Source organism: Emydura macquarii, unplaced genomic scaffold (genome assembly GCF_026122565.2).
Source record: "Emydura macquarii macquarii isolate MOO-44397 ecotype Brisbane River unplaced genomic scaffold, CSIRO-AGI_Emac_v2 contig_3390, whole genome shotgun sequence".
In the NCBI taxonomy this organism is placed as follows: Eukaryota; Metazoa; Chordata; order Testudines; family Chelidae; genus Emydura; species Emydura macquarii.
Window position 1 is genome coordinate 1,845,847 of NW_027133527.1, and position 19,537 is coordinate 1,865,383.

Below are 19,537 nucleotides of genomic sequence, written 5' to 3' on the forward strand. Positions count from 1 at the left end.
CTAGAGCAAAGTGCTTTCACTGTAAACATGGCCATAATAAATACCAAGGTGGTAGAGTAGGGCACGCAGGCCCACATCCACAAAATGACTTAAATGGCAGTTAGGTGTCAAAGTTCACTGCTTAGGTGCCAGTGAGAGCTACAAAATACCTATTCAGCTGTCACTGGGCATGCCACCTCAGTGCTGACAGCCAACGCCTATCCCATACCAAAGTCCCATCAGGATCATCACACCACATTTCCCTCCCTTGCTCATCTGTGGAGCCAAAACTCATAAGGGTTCTTGGAACATAGCTAACAAATTGGCCAGAGATAGTGAGAAAGAGGCCTCGCCTGTAACTTTCATGATACTCATCCTGGCTTTAGGAGAGTCCCCTTGATTCAGTTCTCCCCTCTGGCTGATGAGTTGAACTTGGTTTTCCCCCCCTTCCCTGCCCTAACCACTGGATGATAGGATTTTTCTGGAGGGAGTTCTCTCAATCACTGCTGCTGAAGCTGTGTATAAATAATTAGATATGCAGTGGACCATAGAGAATGATTCTCTAACCCAGTGGTAGGTAAAGGCACTCGTGCAAGGTGGGCAATCCAAATGCAAATCCTTTCATCATATCAGGCAGAGAAGGGAGGTGTACCTGTGTCGCCCACACCCCAGGTGAGTATCCTAACCACAGGGCTAAGGGTTATAAGGGAGGCTCCTCTTTCTCTCCCATAGCTTAGTGCAGAGTTAGGCAGGTGCTAGTGCCTTTCTTGGAAGAAATGGCTTAAGCACCTAATTCCAGTAGAGGGTTCACAGCTATGAACCCCACATGCAGGCAGGCATCATCCTCCAGTCTGCACCTAGGTGCATAAGTCCCTTAGAGGGAAAGGGTTTAGACCACACTCTTCTCCACAGCATCCGCTACTGGCCATCTTAAGCCACTCCCCTGCTCAGCAGGCTGCTTTTGTGGATCCTATTAAGTGCCTGTTTCTCCCTATGCATTGTATAGGGAGCCTAGGCACCTGCCGAAGGGCTGTGGCTGCCACTGGATGGTAAGGCATCTTGACGTAAGTCGTAAGATGTTGTAATGCTGGATGTTGCACCATCTGTGTCCCTTTGTGGATTTAGCCCGTTATGCCTACTGTACTGTAGGTGGAAGTGTCTGCTCTTCCTATGGTTATTCCAGCTGGGTGCTTGCTGTTCAGCCCCTGAAAGGCAATGAGGCTGGATAAAGAAATGTGTCCTTCCTCCATCAGAATATCTGGCTTTGGTGAACATCACTTGGAGGGCAAGGACTGGGGAAAGATGTCTTACAGATGGTAACACCCCCTCCCCCCCCCGCCCTCAATCAATTAACTCAGGCTAAGAACAATGGGTTGAGTCCAGCTATAGCTGAGTGAGACCAGCAGTGCTGGCTGCATTCCTAGAGCTGCAAGAACTTTGCCTAGGTGATTTGTTCAGTACTCTTTATTTTAAGCTAATGCATTGGGGAAGGTGAGCTCACCTGTTTGCTGAGCTTCAGTTGGCTGAGCAGCAGCCTTGTGCAGAGATTGGTTTCTCCAAACTCCCCCTCACCCCCCACATCTAAGTGAAGAAGTGTTTAATTTTATAAGGAAACACCTCCCCACTCTCATTTCCATTCTCATTTTGATGGGGTCAGGTACAAAACAAGTGTGAAAGACATGGAAAGGGGAAGAAACCTCACCATATAATAATTTAGTTTATCTAACCTCCTTTATACATCAGTCTTGTCTCATCTGTAAGATGGCAACTCCGACATCACAATGTCCCTTTAACATTGAACTATGGTTGCCATGTGATATAATCTCAAAATGGGAGCGAGAGCTACCAACTGCGAGAACAATTTCCGGCTTGTGTGTGAACTTCCTTAGTAGTTATCCATCCAGCAACTGGAGAGAGCCAAAGCTGCAGCTGTGCTCTTCAGGACTCCTCTACAGATTGAAGACAAAGTAGACTGGGTTCCTCCCACCCACCAATAACAAATCTTACCTTTTTCATTCTAAGCAGCCCTTGAAATCCCAGAACCATTGAGAGAGAATTACTCTTCTGCCATTGGAAGGGCAGAGCAATTTGACAGAATAGTCAGGAAGTCTATAAGCAAATGTCTTAAGATGGTGGGGAAAGATAGCTGACTCTCAACAGCATCCCTTCAGCTATGCAACCCTACACTCACCTAACTTGAATTGGCAGCTCCCATTTGAGCTTCCAAGTTTTCCCAGTCACAGTACCACTGCAATAGAGAAATAAGATGAATATATCAGAAGAATTCAGTCTTTGAAGATGCTGCTGTGTCCAGGGGTTAGGTTAGCACTTGCCCGGCTTTAAGTAGATGAAAAAGTCATACTGAAAATAAGAGATTTCATTTCCATTGAAAATTTGATCACTTTTTCCTCCCTGTAACATTAATAAAGAACATCTATAAGCCACAGGAAGGTTTTTTTTTCCCACTGGTCTAGGTTTCCCTGTTCCAGCAGTTTTTTCCCAGATTCATTTAGTCTTTGGAATCAAATGAACATCACTGGACATTCTACTCCAACAAGGATGTTTTTCCAGCTTACCTACTCTTGGCTGGCTGAGAAGCAGGGTGCTTATATTACATATAGGTTATTCCTCTTCCCTAAGAATAGAGTACATCATTCCCCTTCTATACCAAGCTTCCAAACTGATGAAAATTCTTGCATTTGCTGCATGTTTACGTTGACTGTGAGCCTTGAAGTTAAAAAGGCTGGGCAGTTTCTGAAATAACATTAAGGATCTTTCCAGTGGGTTGTGTATAGCACTGGCTGTCTTATCTTCCTGGGAAGGTTGTGCACAGTCAAGAACCTCTGAGCTGACAAATTGGTTGCTTGTGATTAAAGTCACTTGGAAATAACTGTTTCTTACAGACAAGAAGCAGAACCTAAGAAACAAAAAGACGTTTTAGGTTTTGCAGGCCACACCCTGGGAACCAGCGCAAGAGAAGTCCCCTGGTTAAATCACTGCTATTATGTCCAGTCCCATTTTAAAATGCTTTAAAAAACATCAGGACAAAGCAGGTTCTCTCCATTTTACAAAAATAGTTATTGAGTTTTAATGCTTATTGCCATTTTTAACAGACATTATTGACAAAACTACCCATGTATTAAATATACAGAAAAACAGAACCTGTAGACAAGTCTGAATATCAGCTCTGGTTCTTGTTAAAATGCACACACGCTGGGTCAATGGGGTAACAACAAACTTCCTTTGCAATTTTTGTTTTAATTTTTATAGTCATATGTTAAGATTTCCAACAATAACCTAGGATAAAATGATACCCTATTAGAAATACAGTAATTTCTTTAGAGTAAGATGTTAACTAAGATCCAAAGTCAGTAACTAAAAGATGCACAGATGGTACTGCTCTTCTGGTGCTTGCTTTCCTTGCCCCGATTCTAGCAGACTATTAGGATTTCAAACTGGGCTACTTTTAGGTTTCACAGTGAGGGAGCTTCTGTAGGCAGGCTGTTTCCTGTTTAACCACACACTAGCTAGAATGTTCGGATACAGAGAGTAGTGGAGCACTTCTGAGGATAAAAGGGAAGGCGAGCTTGTCCAGGATAAAGTACCCTCAGTGCTTGAAGTCTTGAATCCTTAAGTAAAAAATAAAATGAACTTAGCCTACACATGGCCAATCAGTGTGTGCTTTGAGATAACCCTTGTGTCACTTACAATTTTGGACCCCAAAAGATTTCTGGACCAAACTGAAAGTGTAGTTTTAGAGTTAGGATATTAATAAGATGGAATGACTTGACTTAAACAAGAGTATTTCTGCTATTCTCTGTTGTAACATAAGCCATATCTACTGAGCATGAAGTGGATTTAGACAGTGACGGCAGGTGTGATCCATATCGAAGTTTAAGATGTAGTAACCGCAGTCACGTGGCCTAATATTTTTGGTTCTTGCTTCTTTGTACCTCTAATCTAAGGAGATATTAGGTGGGACCTATAGAGATTGTACCGACAAATTGTTTATTTTTATCTAGAGTGCCAAGCATCAAGATGTCTATTGATGGCAACAGCCAAAACTTTTACTGATCAAGTCCATAGTTGCAGGAGTTTTACTGTCATCCCGTTGGAGTTAAGGTAGGCACTAGGGCATTGACTGGTTTACTCTGGTTCCTTGAGTTACACTGACTTTAGACTTCAGTTTGTAGTCTAGGTTCAGAGTGGAGTTTGAGTCCAGAGTCCAATCTGAAGGCAGAGAGCAGCCCTGATTACATGCACTCTTACTAGTGTAGTCTCACAGCAATTCAAAAGACAAAACTAGGACTCTCAAAAGTTAGTATGAGGGCAATAAGGGGTTCAACGATGTTTCACGATGCCAAGCTGAAGGCTCAAGAAAGAAAACTCAGGGTTTCTTGCAAGTATTTGAAGGCAGCAAGTAAGGCTGGGCATTCCTGGTTAGTTCCGAGACTCTGAAGAGGTTGGGCTGCGGACTGTCGACATCAGGTGCGACTTGTATGTCTTGCTCAGGCCAGTCATCCAGAACTTGAGGAGCTTGACGTTATCTTCCTCAGCCGCTCCCAGAATGCTCAGAAGTTTTTGAGTGTCCTCCTTGGGTCGGCTGTCCACTTTGGTGAATTTAAAGAGGACCTTCACTTTGCTGCAGAAAGAAAACAATTCCTGTCACTAACGCAGCTCTAGCAACACATTAGCACACATTATGTCTGAGATCTAGGCACAGGCACCACTGCAAGCTTCTCTTGCATAACCGATGCCCCATTCTGTACAAGAACATGCTAATAAAAGTATCAAAAGAAACATCCCAAAGAAACTGCTCTTGTGCACAGAGGTTTGGAAAAAGGAATGAGACATAATTATTAGCCACTTCCAGCCAGGATAATACTTAGCAGTTCTGCATTTTCCCTTTAGCCTTTCCCATTTTAGCCTTTATGCCTTCCTCCGTGCCACCCTGCACACTTGGAACAGCCTCCCACGTAATGTGCACATCCAACTCCCTCCTAGCTTTCAAATAATGCTAAAACTACACGAGTTCCATGAATTATTTCACCTAGCTTGTGCCTTAACATATAGTGCCTCAGGACAACATCACGTTATCTGTTGGGCAGAGTTACCTGCTGTAGAGAATAGTGAACATTCACAGCCCAATATACATTTGCAAAGTGGTTTGAAGATGGAGAAGCTCTCAACTCCTCCTGACACTTTTGTGACAAATGCAAGTGCTGTTTTGTAGACAGGTATTACAAATGGGGAAAGTGAGGCACAGAGGTTAAAAGTGTCTTGCCCAAGGCCACAAAGGGAGTTAGTATCAAAGCTAAGATTAGAACTCTGTCATCCCCAGCTCCCAATTCTGTGCTCAGATCACCAGATCACACTGCTCTCCAGAGAGCAGGGCTCAAAATTAACATCAAAGGCCACTGGCTACTAACTGGTCATGTGTAAAGTGATGAAAATGCAAGTTGGTTATCCCATCAGTGTCTCAGGAAAACTTTGGAAAATCTTGACTGGATTACACTAACAAATATCTAAAGCTGTTTCAAAGAAAGCAAAGTAGTTGCCTCTTACTTCATCCACTCCTCCTTCAGGCAGACAAGGCACTGATCCACAACGTCTACAGAAAGGTTCTGGTTAGTCAGAGCAGCTTCGACCTTGTTCAAGATAGTGGGGCCAACTGCAAGCACAGAGAGAAGGGAGAAGGATCACAAGAGGAACAACACTGGAACACTACAGGTTATCCACTTTCAGTGCCTTTGTCAACAGTTAACCTATGTCTATGCCTAAACCAGATGCCTATGTTTGTCTAGGGCTCAGCTCAGGGCACAGAATGCAAAAAAAAGTCTCTGTTTTAGCTCTCTTACACCTTTGTCCTTAAAGGAGTGGTGAGAGGAAAGGGAGATCAGTCATGTGTCTCCTCTTAGAGTCTGTGAGAACAGCTCATCTAAATTAAAAAAAGACTGCTCTGAAAATATCAAATGCATTGTCTACGTGTGTGTGTCCTGGGGTTACACTCAGTCCAAATGACTGGGCCCACTTGGAAAGAGTAATTTGTAGGCAAAATTAAGCTCTCAGTATGGGAGTATCAGGCACATTTTTCGAGTCAGGTAAAACTGAATTGAATCCTTGTAAATCACAGCTACAGGAAGTTAGTGTCAGACACTGGAGCTAGACAATTTTATCATCCATCATCATGTCTGACCAGCAGATTAGACTACACTCACATGAGATAAGGGAAATTACATGTTTCAGAGTGCAGAGTATTTACCATGGAGTCAAGAAAAAGTATCTCCCTACGTACTTTATTGTGGGCCAGGTGGGTTATAGAAGATTCTTCCTTCTCTGAAGAATATTATACCATCTACTGATTTAGTATGGCAAATACTTTAAAATTAACAGCATTTCAACAGCCTGCTTATCTATAGAATACCAAGTTCTCTAAGACTGTATCTGTATACTGATATGGCCTTGCATAGAGACTTTCTTAGCAGCCAAAACACAAGAATAAGCGCACACAGCCAAATGCTAATGGAAAGAATTTTAACAGCTACAGACAGATTCTACTCTAGCCATAGTGGCATAGGCCTCTCCTGACAAGGTTCCATGTTTCCAAAGCACCCACCTCGGTCTGCTGCCACAGGGCTCCCACTGGTGACTACGAACTCGTACTTGCTGAGGGGCTGCTCATCATCGAACAGAACTGGATAAAGGCTGCACCGAGTGGCAGTGCGGACTTCCACAAGGACAGCAAATTCTGGAGTGACGAAAAAACCCCTAGCACATTAGAACCAGCAACCTACATGAAAAATAATCTAATCAAAATATGTATACTCTGTGCTTCAGAAGGGCTAATTTCCCAAAGTGGAGGAAAACTGAGTGAAATTGATTGGGAAGAAAAATAGAGACAGCAAAAATGTGAATGAAAATTGGGAGTTCTTTGAGAATAATTTATTCGATGGCCAAAAAAACCACGATTCCATATTCAAGAAAGAAGCCAGCTTTGGCTAAAAAGCCCATTTGGTTCACTGGCAAAGTGAAGGTAGCAATTAGAAATACAAAAAGGAACATATAACAAATGAAAAAAAAAAAGAATATAGATGGCAATCAATATAAATTATTCAATGTAAAAAAGCTAAAGACATCCAGGGGGGAAAATCTATGACTGGCAGAGCTAAGGACAATAAGAAGGAGTTTTTAAACTGTATTGGGAACAAAAGAAATCCTATCAATGGCATAAGCCCATTACTAGATGGGAATGGTAAAAGTGGTAATGATGCAGACAAGGCAGAAGTGTTTACTTCATATTTCTAGTCTGTATTTGGAAAGAAGCAGGATGCTGTAATTGCATCATATGGGGAGATAAAGTACTTTCCTGTCCGTTAGTAACGAACCAGGATGATAAACATCTACTAGAATAAGCATTTTTAAATTAGGCCCACATAGCTTTTTTAGGATTTTTGGATGCAGATTGTCTGGGGAGATCTCTGGCTTACTGATGTTAACTTAATAAATCTTGGAAATATAATAGCAACCCCCTGTGCCCCAACTGTAAAAAAGAATTAATTTGTAGTAAAAAAAAAACACACACACACACACCTAGCTCTGGCCAAGATTTTACTGTCTAACATCTACGATGTTCTCCGTCTAAAGCTCTCATGGCACTTCCACTGAAGTGAATAGAAAGACTCCATTTGAATTCAGTGGGAACTGGATGGGGCCCATGGTGTTGCTATACTTTAGGATCCCCATTCAGAAAGGCTGATGTAGCCCTCTGATGGACAAAAGTTTAAAACACCTCTAGGTTAAAGCCTCTCACAAACCCAGCACACACAATTCAACACAGCAGATGATCACAGACTTGTGTGTGTATCAAGTGAGTGCTGCTCTGGCAGGCAGCAGCGTTTGGTCCGTATAGAGCAGTAACAGCCTCTTATTAACCAGGAACTGGGATTTCCAGTTACTGAGCCCACTGGAAGCAACGATCATGCAATGTCCCTCAGCAACAGACCAGGTCAGGTCACCTGGAAAACAGCACAAAGTGGCACCGGTTCTAGCTCATTCAAGGCTGCTGGACTTTAGTTGCCAACTCTTTCCCGTCACAAGGTATTTCCTTTAACCTGGACAACGGAGAGGAGCTGGATCAGTAGCAGGCTCTTACCAGATGACAGTATGTGGGGTGGGATATGCACATGGGGGCTGAGCCCCAGGAAGTTGCACCGATATGCCTCCTCATAGTGGTCACTATAGGGGATAATACGCACACAGCCTACAGGCAGCATGGTCTGTGGAAGGAAACAAACATGGCAGGAGAAGCTTTAGGACTAAGCAGATACAGATCCAGGTTCATGTCCAAGTTTCTCTTTTGCTTATCAGGCTAGCTGCACCTAGGAGCGCTGCTAAGGCAGCTTGTGCTGACTCTGGGAGATGGAAATATCTTACTTGGCTTGAAAGACTCCCTTTGGTCAGCATGGTGCTTAGCAGGGAAATCATGCTCAGCCCTCATGGCTTAGAGAGGCTTCAAGGCTGCAACATGAAGCCTTCAAAGGGGGAAAAAATCCCCTAGAAATCCTTGGAATGAGAGAGCTAGTTCCCTCTTTTTCAGATCAACTTAGTGATGTTTTCTCCACTGCTCAGAAAAAATCTGATTATTTCTCACAGATCAGTTCTCTTCCTGCTGGTTGTTACACAGTAACAAGGCACTAATTATCATGGGCCCTACATAAACAACAGAGGTGTTGGGTTTTTTTAATTTAAAGTTTCAGTAACAAAACAGCATTTTTTGTTTTAAACTCTAAGAGAATTCACAGCACATTCCCCAACGGATTATATTTTAAAAGGCGGGTCAAGTTGAGGGCCTAAACTGTTAAAGAACTATGCAAGAATATACAACAGGGAGATGAAGGAACAAGTTCTTACCCGTAGGATGTCAAAGGCAGACTCGACAAGATCTTCATCCCGTGCTTTCCAGATGACTTGGTTCCCCATTAGTACATGCCAAGCCAGCATGCGGAAAGCTGATGCCCCCAGGACCTGAAACAAGACAACCCTGAGCTTACTTGAATATTTTACTATTTTCCTTCACCATTTTGGTCCATTACAGGCATGTCTGCAAAGTAGCCTTCCAGCCACGTTACTGATTATATATTGGAAATGCTAGTGAACTATTGCCATTAAGCCTATCTTCGTAGAGCACCAGCCTAATATTTATTTTAATGAGGGTGAAAGATGCCAGACTGACAGCCTGGGGTCTGTTGTATTAATTTAGATAGAATTTATGGGCTCAAAGAGTTAAAGGTGTTAATATGACCCTGACCAACATTAAACAGTGTTAAACACGGTTCAGGTTTTGTATACAGAGACCTCAGCCTGCTTAGTGCCAGAGCAAACACACAATTAAAAATCATTTTTAACCTTTATTAAATATACAGAAAAGAAGGAAAATGGTTAAAGAACGTGAAATGTAAAGTATTAAGTAAGGCTGTATTTTAACAACATCCATTGTTCTCTTTCCCTTTAACTGAAGACAGCCTTTAGACAAGGGGAAAAAAAACCTTGTTTGACAATCTTTTAGATGGTATTAAAGATGGCAATAACGGTCTTTCTGGGGGAAAAACGAGAAAAAGTCAGTTGAAATTGGCTGGAGTTGTTATTGCTGTTGTTGTCAGAGTCCGATCTCATTTTCTAGAAGACAAAACAAGAGAAACTCATGCAAAAGGGGAAAGAAGAGAACACCACAAATAGAAAATGCAGCTTCTGTCTCTGGTGTTGACTTTCACTTGCAATCTCACTGCTGGAAAAAAACACAGGCACAGCACAAAGTCTCTTATCAGCCACTCAGACCTGGCAAACTGGTACCAGCATCCGACTGTTTAGGGCATTGCTTCTACTGCCTTCCTGGTCACAGGCTGATAGCAGTACTGCAAAATACACAGTCTTGGCCAAACTTTTATGAAACAGAAAGCAAAAGGAGAGGGATAGGAAAGAAAAAAAATGAGCTGAGGAAGGAAAAGGCTATACAAGGGGTGAGGGGAGACAAAGTCTCACATCCCAGGGGGTGTTTTGGGATTCAGCTGGAGCCAGTGGAAGCGATGATGTCATCTGGGTTCCTCTCTGTGGCCCAGTCTGGTGAGTACATTTTTTGGGATCAGGACAACAAAGGCCCAGTGGTTTTATGGTAGATCCAGGGGTCACAGGAGATAGTGGCAGCTATGATGGTAAAACTCACTGCAGTGGTTGTTGACAGACAGCTGCTTCTTCTGCTAATTTTTTACCCAAACATCTTTCTTTTTAAGAACCCCAAAGAAGCGATGGGTGGAACAACGGATCCTCTCATTATTTTGTTCACCTAGTAGGCCTAATTTCTGACCCACCAATTTTGGTCCATTGATTTCCACTCCCACACTTTGCCAGGCACAATTTTAACACAGTCCTTGAACTATAGTAGTAGGCCTTTTTGTTTGGATTAATTTAGTCTCCCTTTTGCCCCTTTTCCCATCAACATGGTGTTACTGGTTACTGCGACATTTTATAAACTTCCACTCATTTTTGCTGTTGCACTCCCAATTATGGTCAATCTGTAGGCCCAATCCCCACAGCATGACGTGAGCCCTCTATCTCAGAACAAGCACAGCAGGCCTGCCAGGACTGAATTCAGTTCTAACCACGGGGAAGAACAGCTCAGTTCCCAGGGCCATTGGTTCACCCCTTGGCCTCTCCGCTGAGGCTGTCAACAAGTGGGCCGATCCATGCCAACTGCACTAATGTTTTGGGTCAGACAAACACGTGCTTTCTTGGAACGGGACTGAGACCTAACGCTTCACACAGGCCAAACTGCCAATACATGGCAATGATTTTCAGTCACTATTGACCGGTGATGTGTTCATACTTGTGGTCTGGGAATGAAAATGCCTCAGTCCTGTTTCCATTGCCCCACAAGCCAACTAGAACAGTCGCAAATGATACGTAATAATGATATAAACATTGTAAGTGACTAATCAGTGAGCTAAAGTGTCTGTATAACTATGGTTATTAGAATTTCTTCTACGAGTGTACTGATCTAACTTAACGGGGCTTGGGGAGCACAAACAGGAAAGCAACACACTAGTCCTAGACAAGCAGCCCTACACACATCCCTGGAAGACAAAGGGCATGCTTTTAGCTTCAAGAATCCTGTCCCCAACAAGTTGTGAACCTTGTTTTGCCAAGCTGGGAGGCTAGAGACAAACAGACTAAAAAGTTTAAGAGCCTCTCTCAGGGGCAAAAGAGAGAGGTTTCACTTGTCAGGAGCTGTCTAGGGAGACAGGCTGACAGAGACAGACTCTGGGAGGGAGTCTAAAGAAATCAGACCTTCCCAGATCCAGGGAAGCCTTAGGGAAAAGCTGGATATGTCTACAGTCTGCTTTACAGCTTTTCACATCGTGTTTTCTCTGAAATGCTTTTGTTCTAACTAAACATACTTTGCTCTAAGGAGGTTATTTTGTCGCTGTATTAAACCACTGTCATGGCTCTCAGAGGGACGAGAACTGCCGGTCTGGACATAAATCAGGCATGTGAGGTAAATCATAGCTGACACGTAGGGGACTGCAACTCAGGACTTGATCTGAGAGTGGGAGAATCATGCAATTCCACTATGAGAGACTAGATGCCGGAGACCTCGAGTGGGTGCACTCAGAGAGACCAAGAGTTAGAGATGCAGTTCACCTTGTAACTCTGACACTATACTTCAGACACCAAACGGTTTTCAGGTTCTTTGCTGATTCATCTTTGAGCAGCATTGACGACACTCAGAGGTAGGTGGCAACAGGTACCAGGAAAGAAAAACTGAGTTTAGACCCCAGAAGAAAAGCGTGTGTGTGTAAAACATAAACATGGCAGCAAGTAGCCATTCTTTTCTGAATAAAAGCTTTACCAGCTCTTAGGTCAGAAAGCACCCCGCTAAAGGCTCCAGTCCAGCTTTCCTACCTGTCTCATGTGCCTGAGGGACCGGAAGACGGACAGCCTTCTGGGAGCTATGTTCCAGCTGCTGCAATCTGACATCAGAGAGGTGTCAGTTGGGCTTTTAGTTAGCTCCCGCCCTTCTACAACATCTGGCTGGGCAGAAGCCTTCTCCTCTTCTCCCTCTGAGCCATCCCAGACTTCTGACTCTTCTTTCAGGTCTCCAAGAAAAAAGAAAGATCAGTCATGAAAACCACTTGTTCTTTTCCCTAAAGACATTGTAATTGCCCCAGAGCTCAACTGCTGAACATCTAGTATCGTTTCACACTCTGCTTACTATGGCCAATTTTGGGAGGAAGTGGGGAAATGGGTGGGCCTTTTCACGATATTTGCAGGTTATTATGCAAGTTAAGGTAATAAGTAATCAAACCTCATGCTTCAGGGCATAAAATGACCACCAAAGAGTCAGGAAGTAAATTTTCACCCCAGATAGAACCCTGCACAATTGGCCAAATAACGATGGAGCTTTCTGTATCCTTCCTTTGAAGATACCAGCCACTCCTTGAGACAGGCTGTGCAGATACTCAAGTAGATGGACTGACAAACTAATTCAGTGTGGGAAATCTATGTTTCTATATTTTTAGAAAGCTTGTGAAAGAGTAAGGGGAACCCTCGTGTCGTACAACAGTAATCTCTCGTGGCCAGCCAGACGCACTGTGAGGTCCATCCCAGCTAGGGGGTACAGAAATCATGGTGATGCAAGGCCAACATGCAAATAATGGATGCACACAGGGAGCGCTTAAACCTTCACTGGTCTTAATTTCACATCAGATTTCTTCCCACATGGGAGGACATGAGGCAAGTTGTGTCACAGGATAGACAGAAGCAAACAGCACATATACTGGGGAAGCAATGAGCAGGTGTTCACTGTTTTCCCATCCAGAGCATTTTGGAATGATCTTCCTACTCTAGAGGTATGGAGACTCACCTGCGAGTTTTTCCATCTGAACTAAGGTGTCCTCTGTGGGTGCTCCCTCCAGAAGCTTCTCTGTGAGTCGGCTGCCACAGGCTTTCAAAAGCCTGGAGAGGGGAAGGAAAAAAAATCAGTGTTCACCAAGCCTGCTTGCTGGAGGCAGACCTGCCAGGGTGAAACCTGGCAGAGTAAACTTAGCAAGAATCAGGCTGCCACTGAGATGTGGCTCCTTTGAGCATTCCTTCAATTCCCCATGTTGTAACTACCAAAGCATCTCACAATGGACTGGGGTACCTAAGGACATTGGAAAGAAAGGCTGGCAGGCTGCAATAACGTACTGTTATACCCCTTCTAAAAAAAAAAAAAGACCAAAAAACAAAAATCACATTTCCAGTAGTGCATCACTCTTCCCAGCCTCTCTCCAGAGGAGTCTGATGTCTGAGTCTGGCTTCGGCATAGCTTGCTGTGAAATTTCACTAACACACATCCGTTCGGCAGAGTGAAACATCTTACACAGCACAGCACACGGTACCAGGGCGTGGCAGAGTCACACTGTTGAGCACAACAGTTACTGTGTCACAAATTAGGCAGAGGGGCTGTGGGGGAGAAAAGTTCTACTTCCTCCATCCACCTCTGTCTTTTGCTTTGCACAGCCTTCCTCTAGATCAGAAAGGCTGATGGACACAGCTCCCACCACAGTCAGCCAGCAGGTCTGCCGTAGAGTAATAGGGAAATCTAGGGACCGAGCAGACTGCAGCCTCGGTGAACTCAGGGACTCGGTGAACTCAGCCCTACACAGGACTGGGACACCAACAACTCGGATGTTCAACCCATGTCCCCACTATTCTAGGATGCTGGGAAATTTCTCTGTTATTCTGCCAGGTGGTATAGGCTCTGGAAACACGAAGGGCATTACCAAGCGAAGGAGGTGTGCAGACACGCCCACAGGTTCTCATCGTTGGTCAGTGACGTCAGGGAACGGGCTGCATTACCATTCCTCTGGTGCAAAAAGGGGGTGAAGGCTGTATTCATGCGCTGGGCTCGCTGCGGGCACCCATACTGTTCAGCTTCAAACACCTGAGTTACAAAATAAAGACAGTAAAACAGAGACCAACAGAAATTTAAGCAAGTATGACACAGTGGAACAACTAGGTAGATGCACCTTGTGAACATGGAATAAAACTATATTTCCTCATCAACTACAGAATCAACCTGGCAATTCTTGGTCTATTGCGCTGTGCCTCTTTTCTCATCAGAAGGATGCACAAATTGAAAATTTTCCCCTTAGACCTGGGGAAGATGGAGAAGGAATGACATTATTACAGACAAGGCTTGATTGGGCTGGTCTATGGCAGTTTGCCACACCGGCACCACTCCCAAGTTGCTGTCTTATTCTCCAGAATCTCAGCTTTAAAAGAAACAAAAGAGGGGGGGGGGAGTAAGTCTCTACCATAAGTGGGTGGCTTTTAGGAGATACCTTTGCCTATTTTGCCCACCCCAATCTGGAAGCAATTCTCTCTCGACCAGACCTACCTTGAGTGCTTTGCACTGAAGCTCATCAATGATGCCTCGGATCTTCCCCAGCAGGAAAGGCCAGGAGTTGATGAGATATATCCGGTCCATCATAATAGTGATGATGCTGTACCAGCGCTGGAAGCCACGCGCCAGGCTGTCTTTGATGAAGAAGGTGTGGCTGAACACAAAGCCATGCTGTTCATCCCCAAAGAAGATAGGACCTTCACGTCCCGGACAGACCTGGGGAGGGAAGATGGACATGATAGAACATGTTGGCTCAGCACATCACTTCAAGCAGAGCTTTCCCTCTCGTTTGGGTATTGCCTGCTGAGGCCTGGGTAGAAGCAGCCCTTTCAGGAGTGCTACCCAACATACAAGGTCTGATAAATGGAGCCAAACACATTTCCGCTGCTACCCCACATACCTGGCACAACCTTCAGGACACTGCTGTATTCCACTACAGCAAAGCTGATGAAGTGGATACAGGAGCTGAGACACTCTCAACTTCTGTGAGGTTTTCCCTCCTTTCGTAAGATGCTGTAAGTTATCAGTCCACATAGGTCAGAAACAACATTTACAGAGACTGAGCAACAGCTTGCAACATTACTATCAAGGTGGCTTATTTTGGATATAAATAAGTAAAATAAATAGGAGCAAATACAAGAAAGCGAAAACAGCTTTGTGATCACACGTGTCTTTGCTTCAGGCAAAACAGGCATCCCGAAGTTAAAAAGGGTTCTATCCAGTAACAGATCGGATGACAGAGGGACAAGGTGGGTGAGATAATCTTTCTTACTGGACCAACTTCTGTTGGTCAAAGAGCCAAGCCTTTGAACTACACAGAACTCTTCTTCAGGTCTGGGAAAGGTACTCAGTGTCACAGCTAGATCCCAGGTTGAACAGATTGTTTTAGCACGTGTTAACTAGTTATGCTAGAGACCATTCGAGGTGACCAGATAAGGAAAGTTAAAAATGAATTCATAATAACTCTAAAATGACAGAAACTTTACATAAAGAATCTTTCAGGCCTTCTTTATGCATCATAAAGGGCAGAGTCCAGTATTCCTGTCAAATACTGAGACCCGACGCCCTCTTGCCTTGCCTTCCATCTCCAACCCCTTCCAAATTCCAGGCTGTGGAGGGGGCTGACATTACAAACCGCACAGATTTTCTTCCTGCATTTCACATCACTTACCTCACAACTCAGGCTGCGGACACAGGCCTGACGCACAATGCTGAACAGCTGCGGATGGTTTGGGTGCTGGTGGCTGACATATTTGATTGATGTCTCTTTGTCATGACTGACATATCCAGGGTGTCCTGCTGCAAGAGAGCGGCAACCCTGACCACAGAAAGAAAGGGAAAATCCTATAGTAAAGTAGGACACAAATAAGATACTTATATGTAGGCCCCATCACCATAGCGCCTGAGTGACTCACAATTTTCAGCGAAGGTATCCTTACAACACCCCTGTCAGGCAGGAAAGTATTTACAGATGGGGAACTGAGGCAGAGAGAGGCTAAGTGACTTGCTCAGATCAGGAAATCCGTGGTAGGTCAAGGACTTGAATCCAGGTCTCCCAAGTCAACCACTGGACCATCCTCTCTCTCCTACAGCCTCTTTCACAACTCACTCTTTCACTGGATTTTGTACTGAACGTTGGCTACACAACTGGCCAAATTCAGCTAGTGGTGGACGCAACCAGGAATCCACTGACATAATGAAATCTGGCATCACTTGAGAGAGACAAAGCACACTAGGAACACCCTATCAAAAAAGGTACCAACAGTTAAGTGACAGAGCAAGGAGGGGCATGGACGGATGGACACACAAACAAATGTGGGTGAATACATTTCCCGTTTTATACTTTTGCGTACATTTAACATCAACACAATGGCCATGCTTTAACTACAGAGGTGGCTGCATTTCAATGGTGGGCAAAACAATTCTCACCTATGGTTTTTAAGGGTTTTGGGATCGTCTGGCATTACGGGCCCTGTGCAAGTACAGGCCATTTTCCATGCATTAATTTTTTCCTCCCAAACAATAATATGCCCTTTATTGAGAATCTTAGAGCCCATTAGTTCAGCAAAAGACACAGGGTGTCTGTATACACACCTCACACATGTCTGATTTCTTTGGCCCTGGGCTACTAGAGTCAGCACTAGCACCTTCTGCCGGGCTGTGTGAGCGGATCCTACTGCTCATCTGAATGCCACCTTCTTCCTCTTCTGCCTGCTCACTTTGCCCAGGGCTGTCTCCATTTCCTGCGCCTTGAGGAAGAGGCGAATGCAGGACCTCTGTGCAAAAGAGGGTGCGAGGGCCATGGAGCTCACAGAAATGACAGAGGGCCACAATGGCGTTCATAGTGATACCTGCAGGAGAGCAGAGGAGCGAGTTAAGCTAAGGGAGGAAGCATCCAACATCACTAAACAGAGATCAAAATATCCCCGCACCCGCCCTGATCTTCCCAGGCGAAGCCTGGAGTCTGGTTCAGCTTTCCAGCGCTCTGCAGATAGCTCCCTTCTCTAGGGGTCATGCGGGCTACAAATCACAGCTCTCAGCTGTGCCCTTTTCTCTCTGTGCAAGTGGGCGACTCCAGCACTGGATTCTCAGGCCTGGGCATCCTCGCCGAGATCTTCCACTAACCCACGGGGCAGGTCCAACCCAGGGGAGCTTCCCCACGCTGCCCCCTGCCAGGGTGCCTTAGCCCTGACCTACGGGGACTTATAGAAATCAGCCCCCGACTTTTCTGAGCCAGGCTGGGCTACTCATGGGGCACCTGTCCCGGGCCTGCCCCCTAGCTCCCCACTCACCCCCCACATGGGGGCACGTCCCTCCCTCTCACTTGGGCTTGGCCTGCCCTGCCCTATAGGGGCACCTAACACCCCCTCCCAACTGGGATCTGCCCTGCCTCATGGGGGCACCTACTCCCCCACCCCAGCTGGGACCTACCCCATGGGGGCACCTACTCCCCCACTCCCCAACTGGGATCTGCCCTGCCCCATGGGGGCACCTACTCCCCCACCCCAGCTGGGACCTACCCCATGGGGGCACCTACTCCCCCACCCCCCAACTGGGATCTGCCCTGCCCCACGGGGGCACCTGCTCCCCCCCCAGCTGGGCCCTGCCCCATGGGGGCACCTACTCCCCCCCCCCCCGCTGGGCCCCGCCACATGGGGGCACCTACTCCCCCCCCCCCCAGCTGGGCCCCGCCACATGGGGGCCCCTACTCCCCAGCCCGGCCCGCCCGCAGCGCTGCCCAGAGACCCCCGCCGGGGCGGGGGACAGCTGGACACTCACCCGGCGGCTCCTCCGCGCCCCCTCCCCTCCCGTGGCTCAGAGCGCCTGACACTGACTGACGGTCCGTACCAACACCACCCCGGAGGAGGGGGGGGGCGATCCAGCTGCCTGGCCTGCACCGCGCGCGCACGCTCTCCCGGTAGGAAGCGGTGGCGGCAGGGAGGCCGGGGCAAGGCGAGCAGATGGTAGCACGTCCCGGTCTCCCTCCGGCTCCCGTGTTTCCAGCCGGGGTTCCTCTACTCTCTCCTCCCGCACATGTCAGTGGTACAGTCCGCGGCCAGCCCGACTCACTGGCCGTGACTGAACCATTTCTTTGGATGGGGGGGGGGAAACTGTGCAGCCGCATGGAGATGGTACGGTCCTCCAGGACCGGCTGACTTGTGATACACAACTCGTGCGTGTGGGCGGGGCTGCGCTGTGAGGGGCGGGGCTAGTGCCGGGGTTGACTCCGGGCCCTGCGCATCTCTGTCTGGGACCACGTGGGTGCAATGCCCGGAGCCAGGTGTCATTTGACGTGTAAAAATGCACAGCCCCATCGTTCCCATGGTGTCACCTGCTGCAGTGGGGGAGGGGGCAGCTGCCCCTCCCCACTCTGGGGCCTCTGGTTGGAAGAAGCGTTGGTGCCACTGAGCGGTGAGAAATGGGGCCAGTTGGGTCTCCTGGCCTGTGCAGACGGCCCAGCCCGACCTGGAACACGGATGGAGAAACGGCATCAGGACAATGGTTCTGGAAAGAAGCCAGCATTTTTTAAAACCATGTCGAAGGTGCAGCCTGGACGAAATTAAAACGTGGCTGTCGCCCACCCGGGCTGTGGGACTCGTTAGCGGGCAGAGGCATTCGTTAGTGATTACTTTTTGGAATGGTACAGATTACTGGGGAAATGGGATGGAAGGAGGGCTTCACCTTTGCCAAGTTTGTCCTCGTCGGCCAGAAAGCAGCAGTTCAGATCAGCAGCTCTGTTTATTACACCAAAAAAGATGCAGTAAGGCATGGGTTAAGATATCAGCATCTCCTCAGAAATTACTGGACTCCATCTGCAACAGGTGTGCAGTTACCTAAGATATATTATATAACCTACTTAATTACAATTCCCAAGTCAGGTATTACAAAATCCTTGTTTTTACTCGGTCTTGATCATTTTTAGGCGTGGGGAGCTGAAGAGTACGAACTAGTAGCCAAACCTTTGGAGAACAGCCCTGCAGAGGCCTGGTTAAACACGATACTCAGTGGCACCTTACGTGCTATAAAAAGTGTACCCATCAATCTAAGTTGTCAAGGTTGGAGAGAAGTACATCCAGCCTCAGGGAAGAGTTGAAAATACAAGGGCCAGCTGTAGGAGAGCCTTGCCTTATTCTATGTCCCATGGCATACGTTTCAAAAACATGCTTCTTCTGCACTAAGCCCACAGGTGTCCATTAAGCAGAGTTTCAACACGTGAGATACGTCCTGATGCCTTACACTGTTTGGTGGAGTTTCTTACTTTCTTTGTAGGCCCCATGAGGAGGCTGACATGAAAATTATCTTGCATGCCGTCAGCACAACACCGAGCAGTCCTACTGAACTCTGGATTTTTGCATGACACAGCTGTTGTTGTGGCTGCCGCTGGGGAACAGAATCACTGCATATCCCTCAGAGATGTGATCCCATCACTCAGACATGAAAAGCCCCCACACTGCAACAGCCCCATGCCCTTTCCAGCTGTGATGCTACTGGAAGGTTGACTGGAAAGACCAGGTAATCTTACTGGAAGGCACCTGATTCAGACTCTGAAGAACCTCTCCTCACTGGGAACGTCTGAGACAGTAACTGATGAGATTATAAATGTACTAGAGGCATTCA

General features: G+C 46.3%; 1 protein-coding gene across 1 annotated transcript; it reads right to left on the minus strand.

Moving 5' to 3' along the window:
• Window positions 1-2,828: 2,828 nt before the first annotated feature.
• On the minus strand, window positions 2,829-17,960 carry FLCN (folliculin). The gene is made up of 12 exons (XM_067534182.1): window positions 17,699-17,960; window positions 16,514-16,770; window positions 15,591-15,737; window positions 14,414-14,635; window positions 13,797-13,957; window positions 12,896-12,987; window positions 11,935-12,128; window positions 8,890-9,003; window positions 8,132-8,255; window positions 6,596-6,727; window positions 5,545-5,650; window positions 2,829-4,621 (listed from the first exon to the last, which is right to left on the minus strand). The coding sequence occupies exons 2-12, from the start codon at window positions 16,760-16,762 to the stop codon at window positions 4,420-4,422; spliced, it is 1,743 nt and encodes a 580-aa protein (XP_067390283.1). The 5' UTR covers window positions 16,763-16,770; window positions 17,699-17,960; the 3' UTR covers window positions 2,829-4,419.
• Between the last annotated feature and the right edge of the window lie 1,577 nt (window positions 17,961-19,537).

Coding starts and splice junctions, on each gene's coding strand:
- FLCN (XM_067534182.1), bottom strand. CDS start 16,762: ATGAACGCCATTGTGGCCCTCTGTCATTTCTGTGAGCTCCATGGCCCT. Junction 6,728..8,131: donor ACCCCACATACTGTCATCTG/GTAAGAGCCTGC, acceptor TCGTCACTCCAG/AATTTGCTGTCCTTGTGGAA. Junction 4,622..5,544: donor CTGAAGGAGGAGTGGATGAA/GTAAGAGGCAAC, acceptor TTCTTTCTGCAG/CAAAGTGAAGGTCCTCTTTA.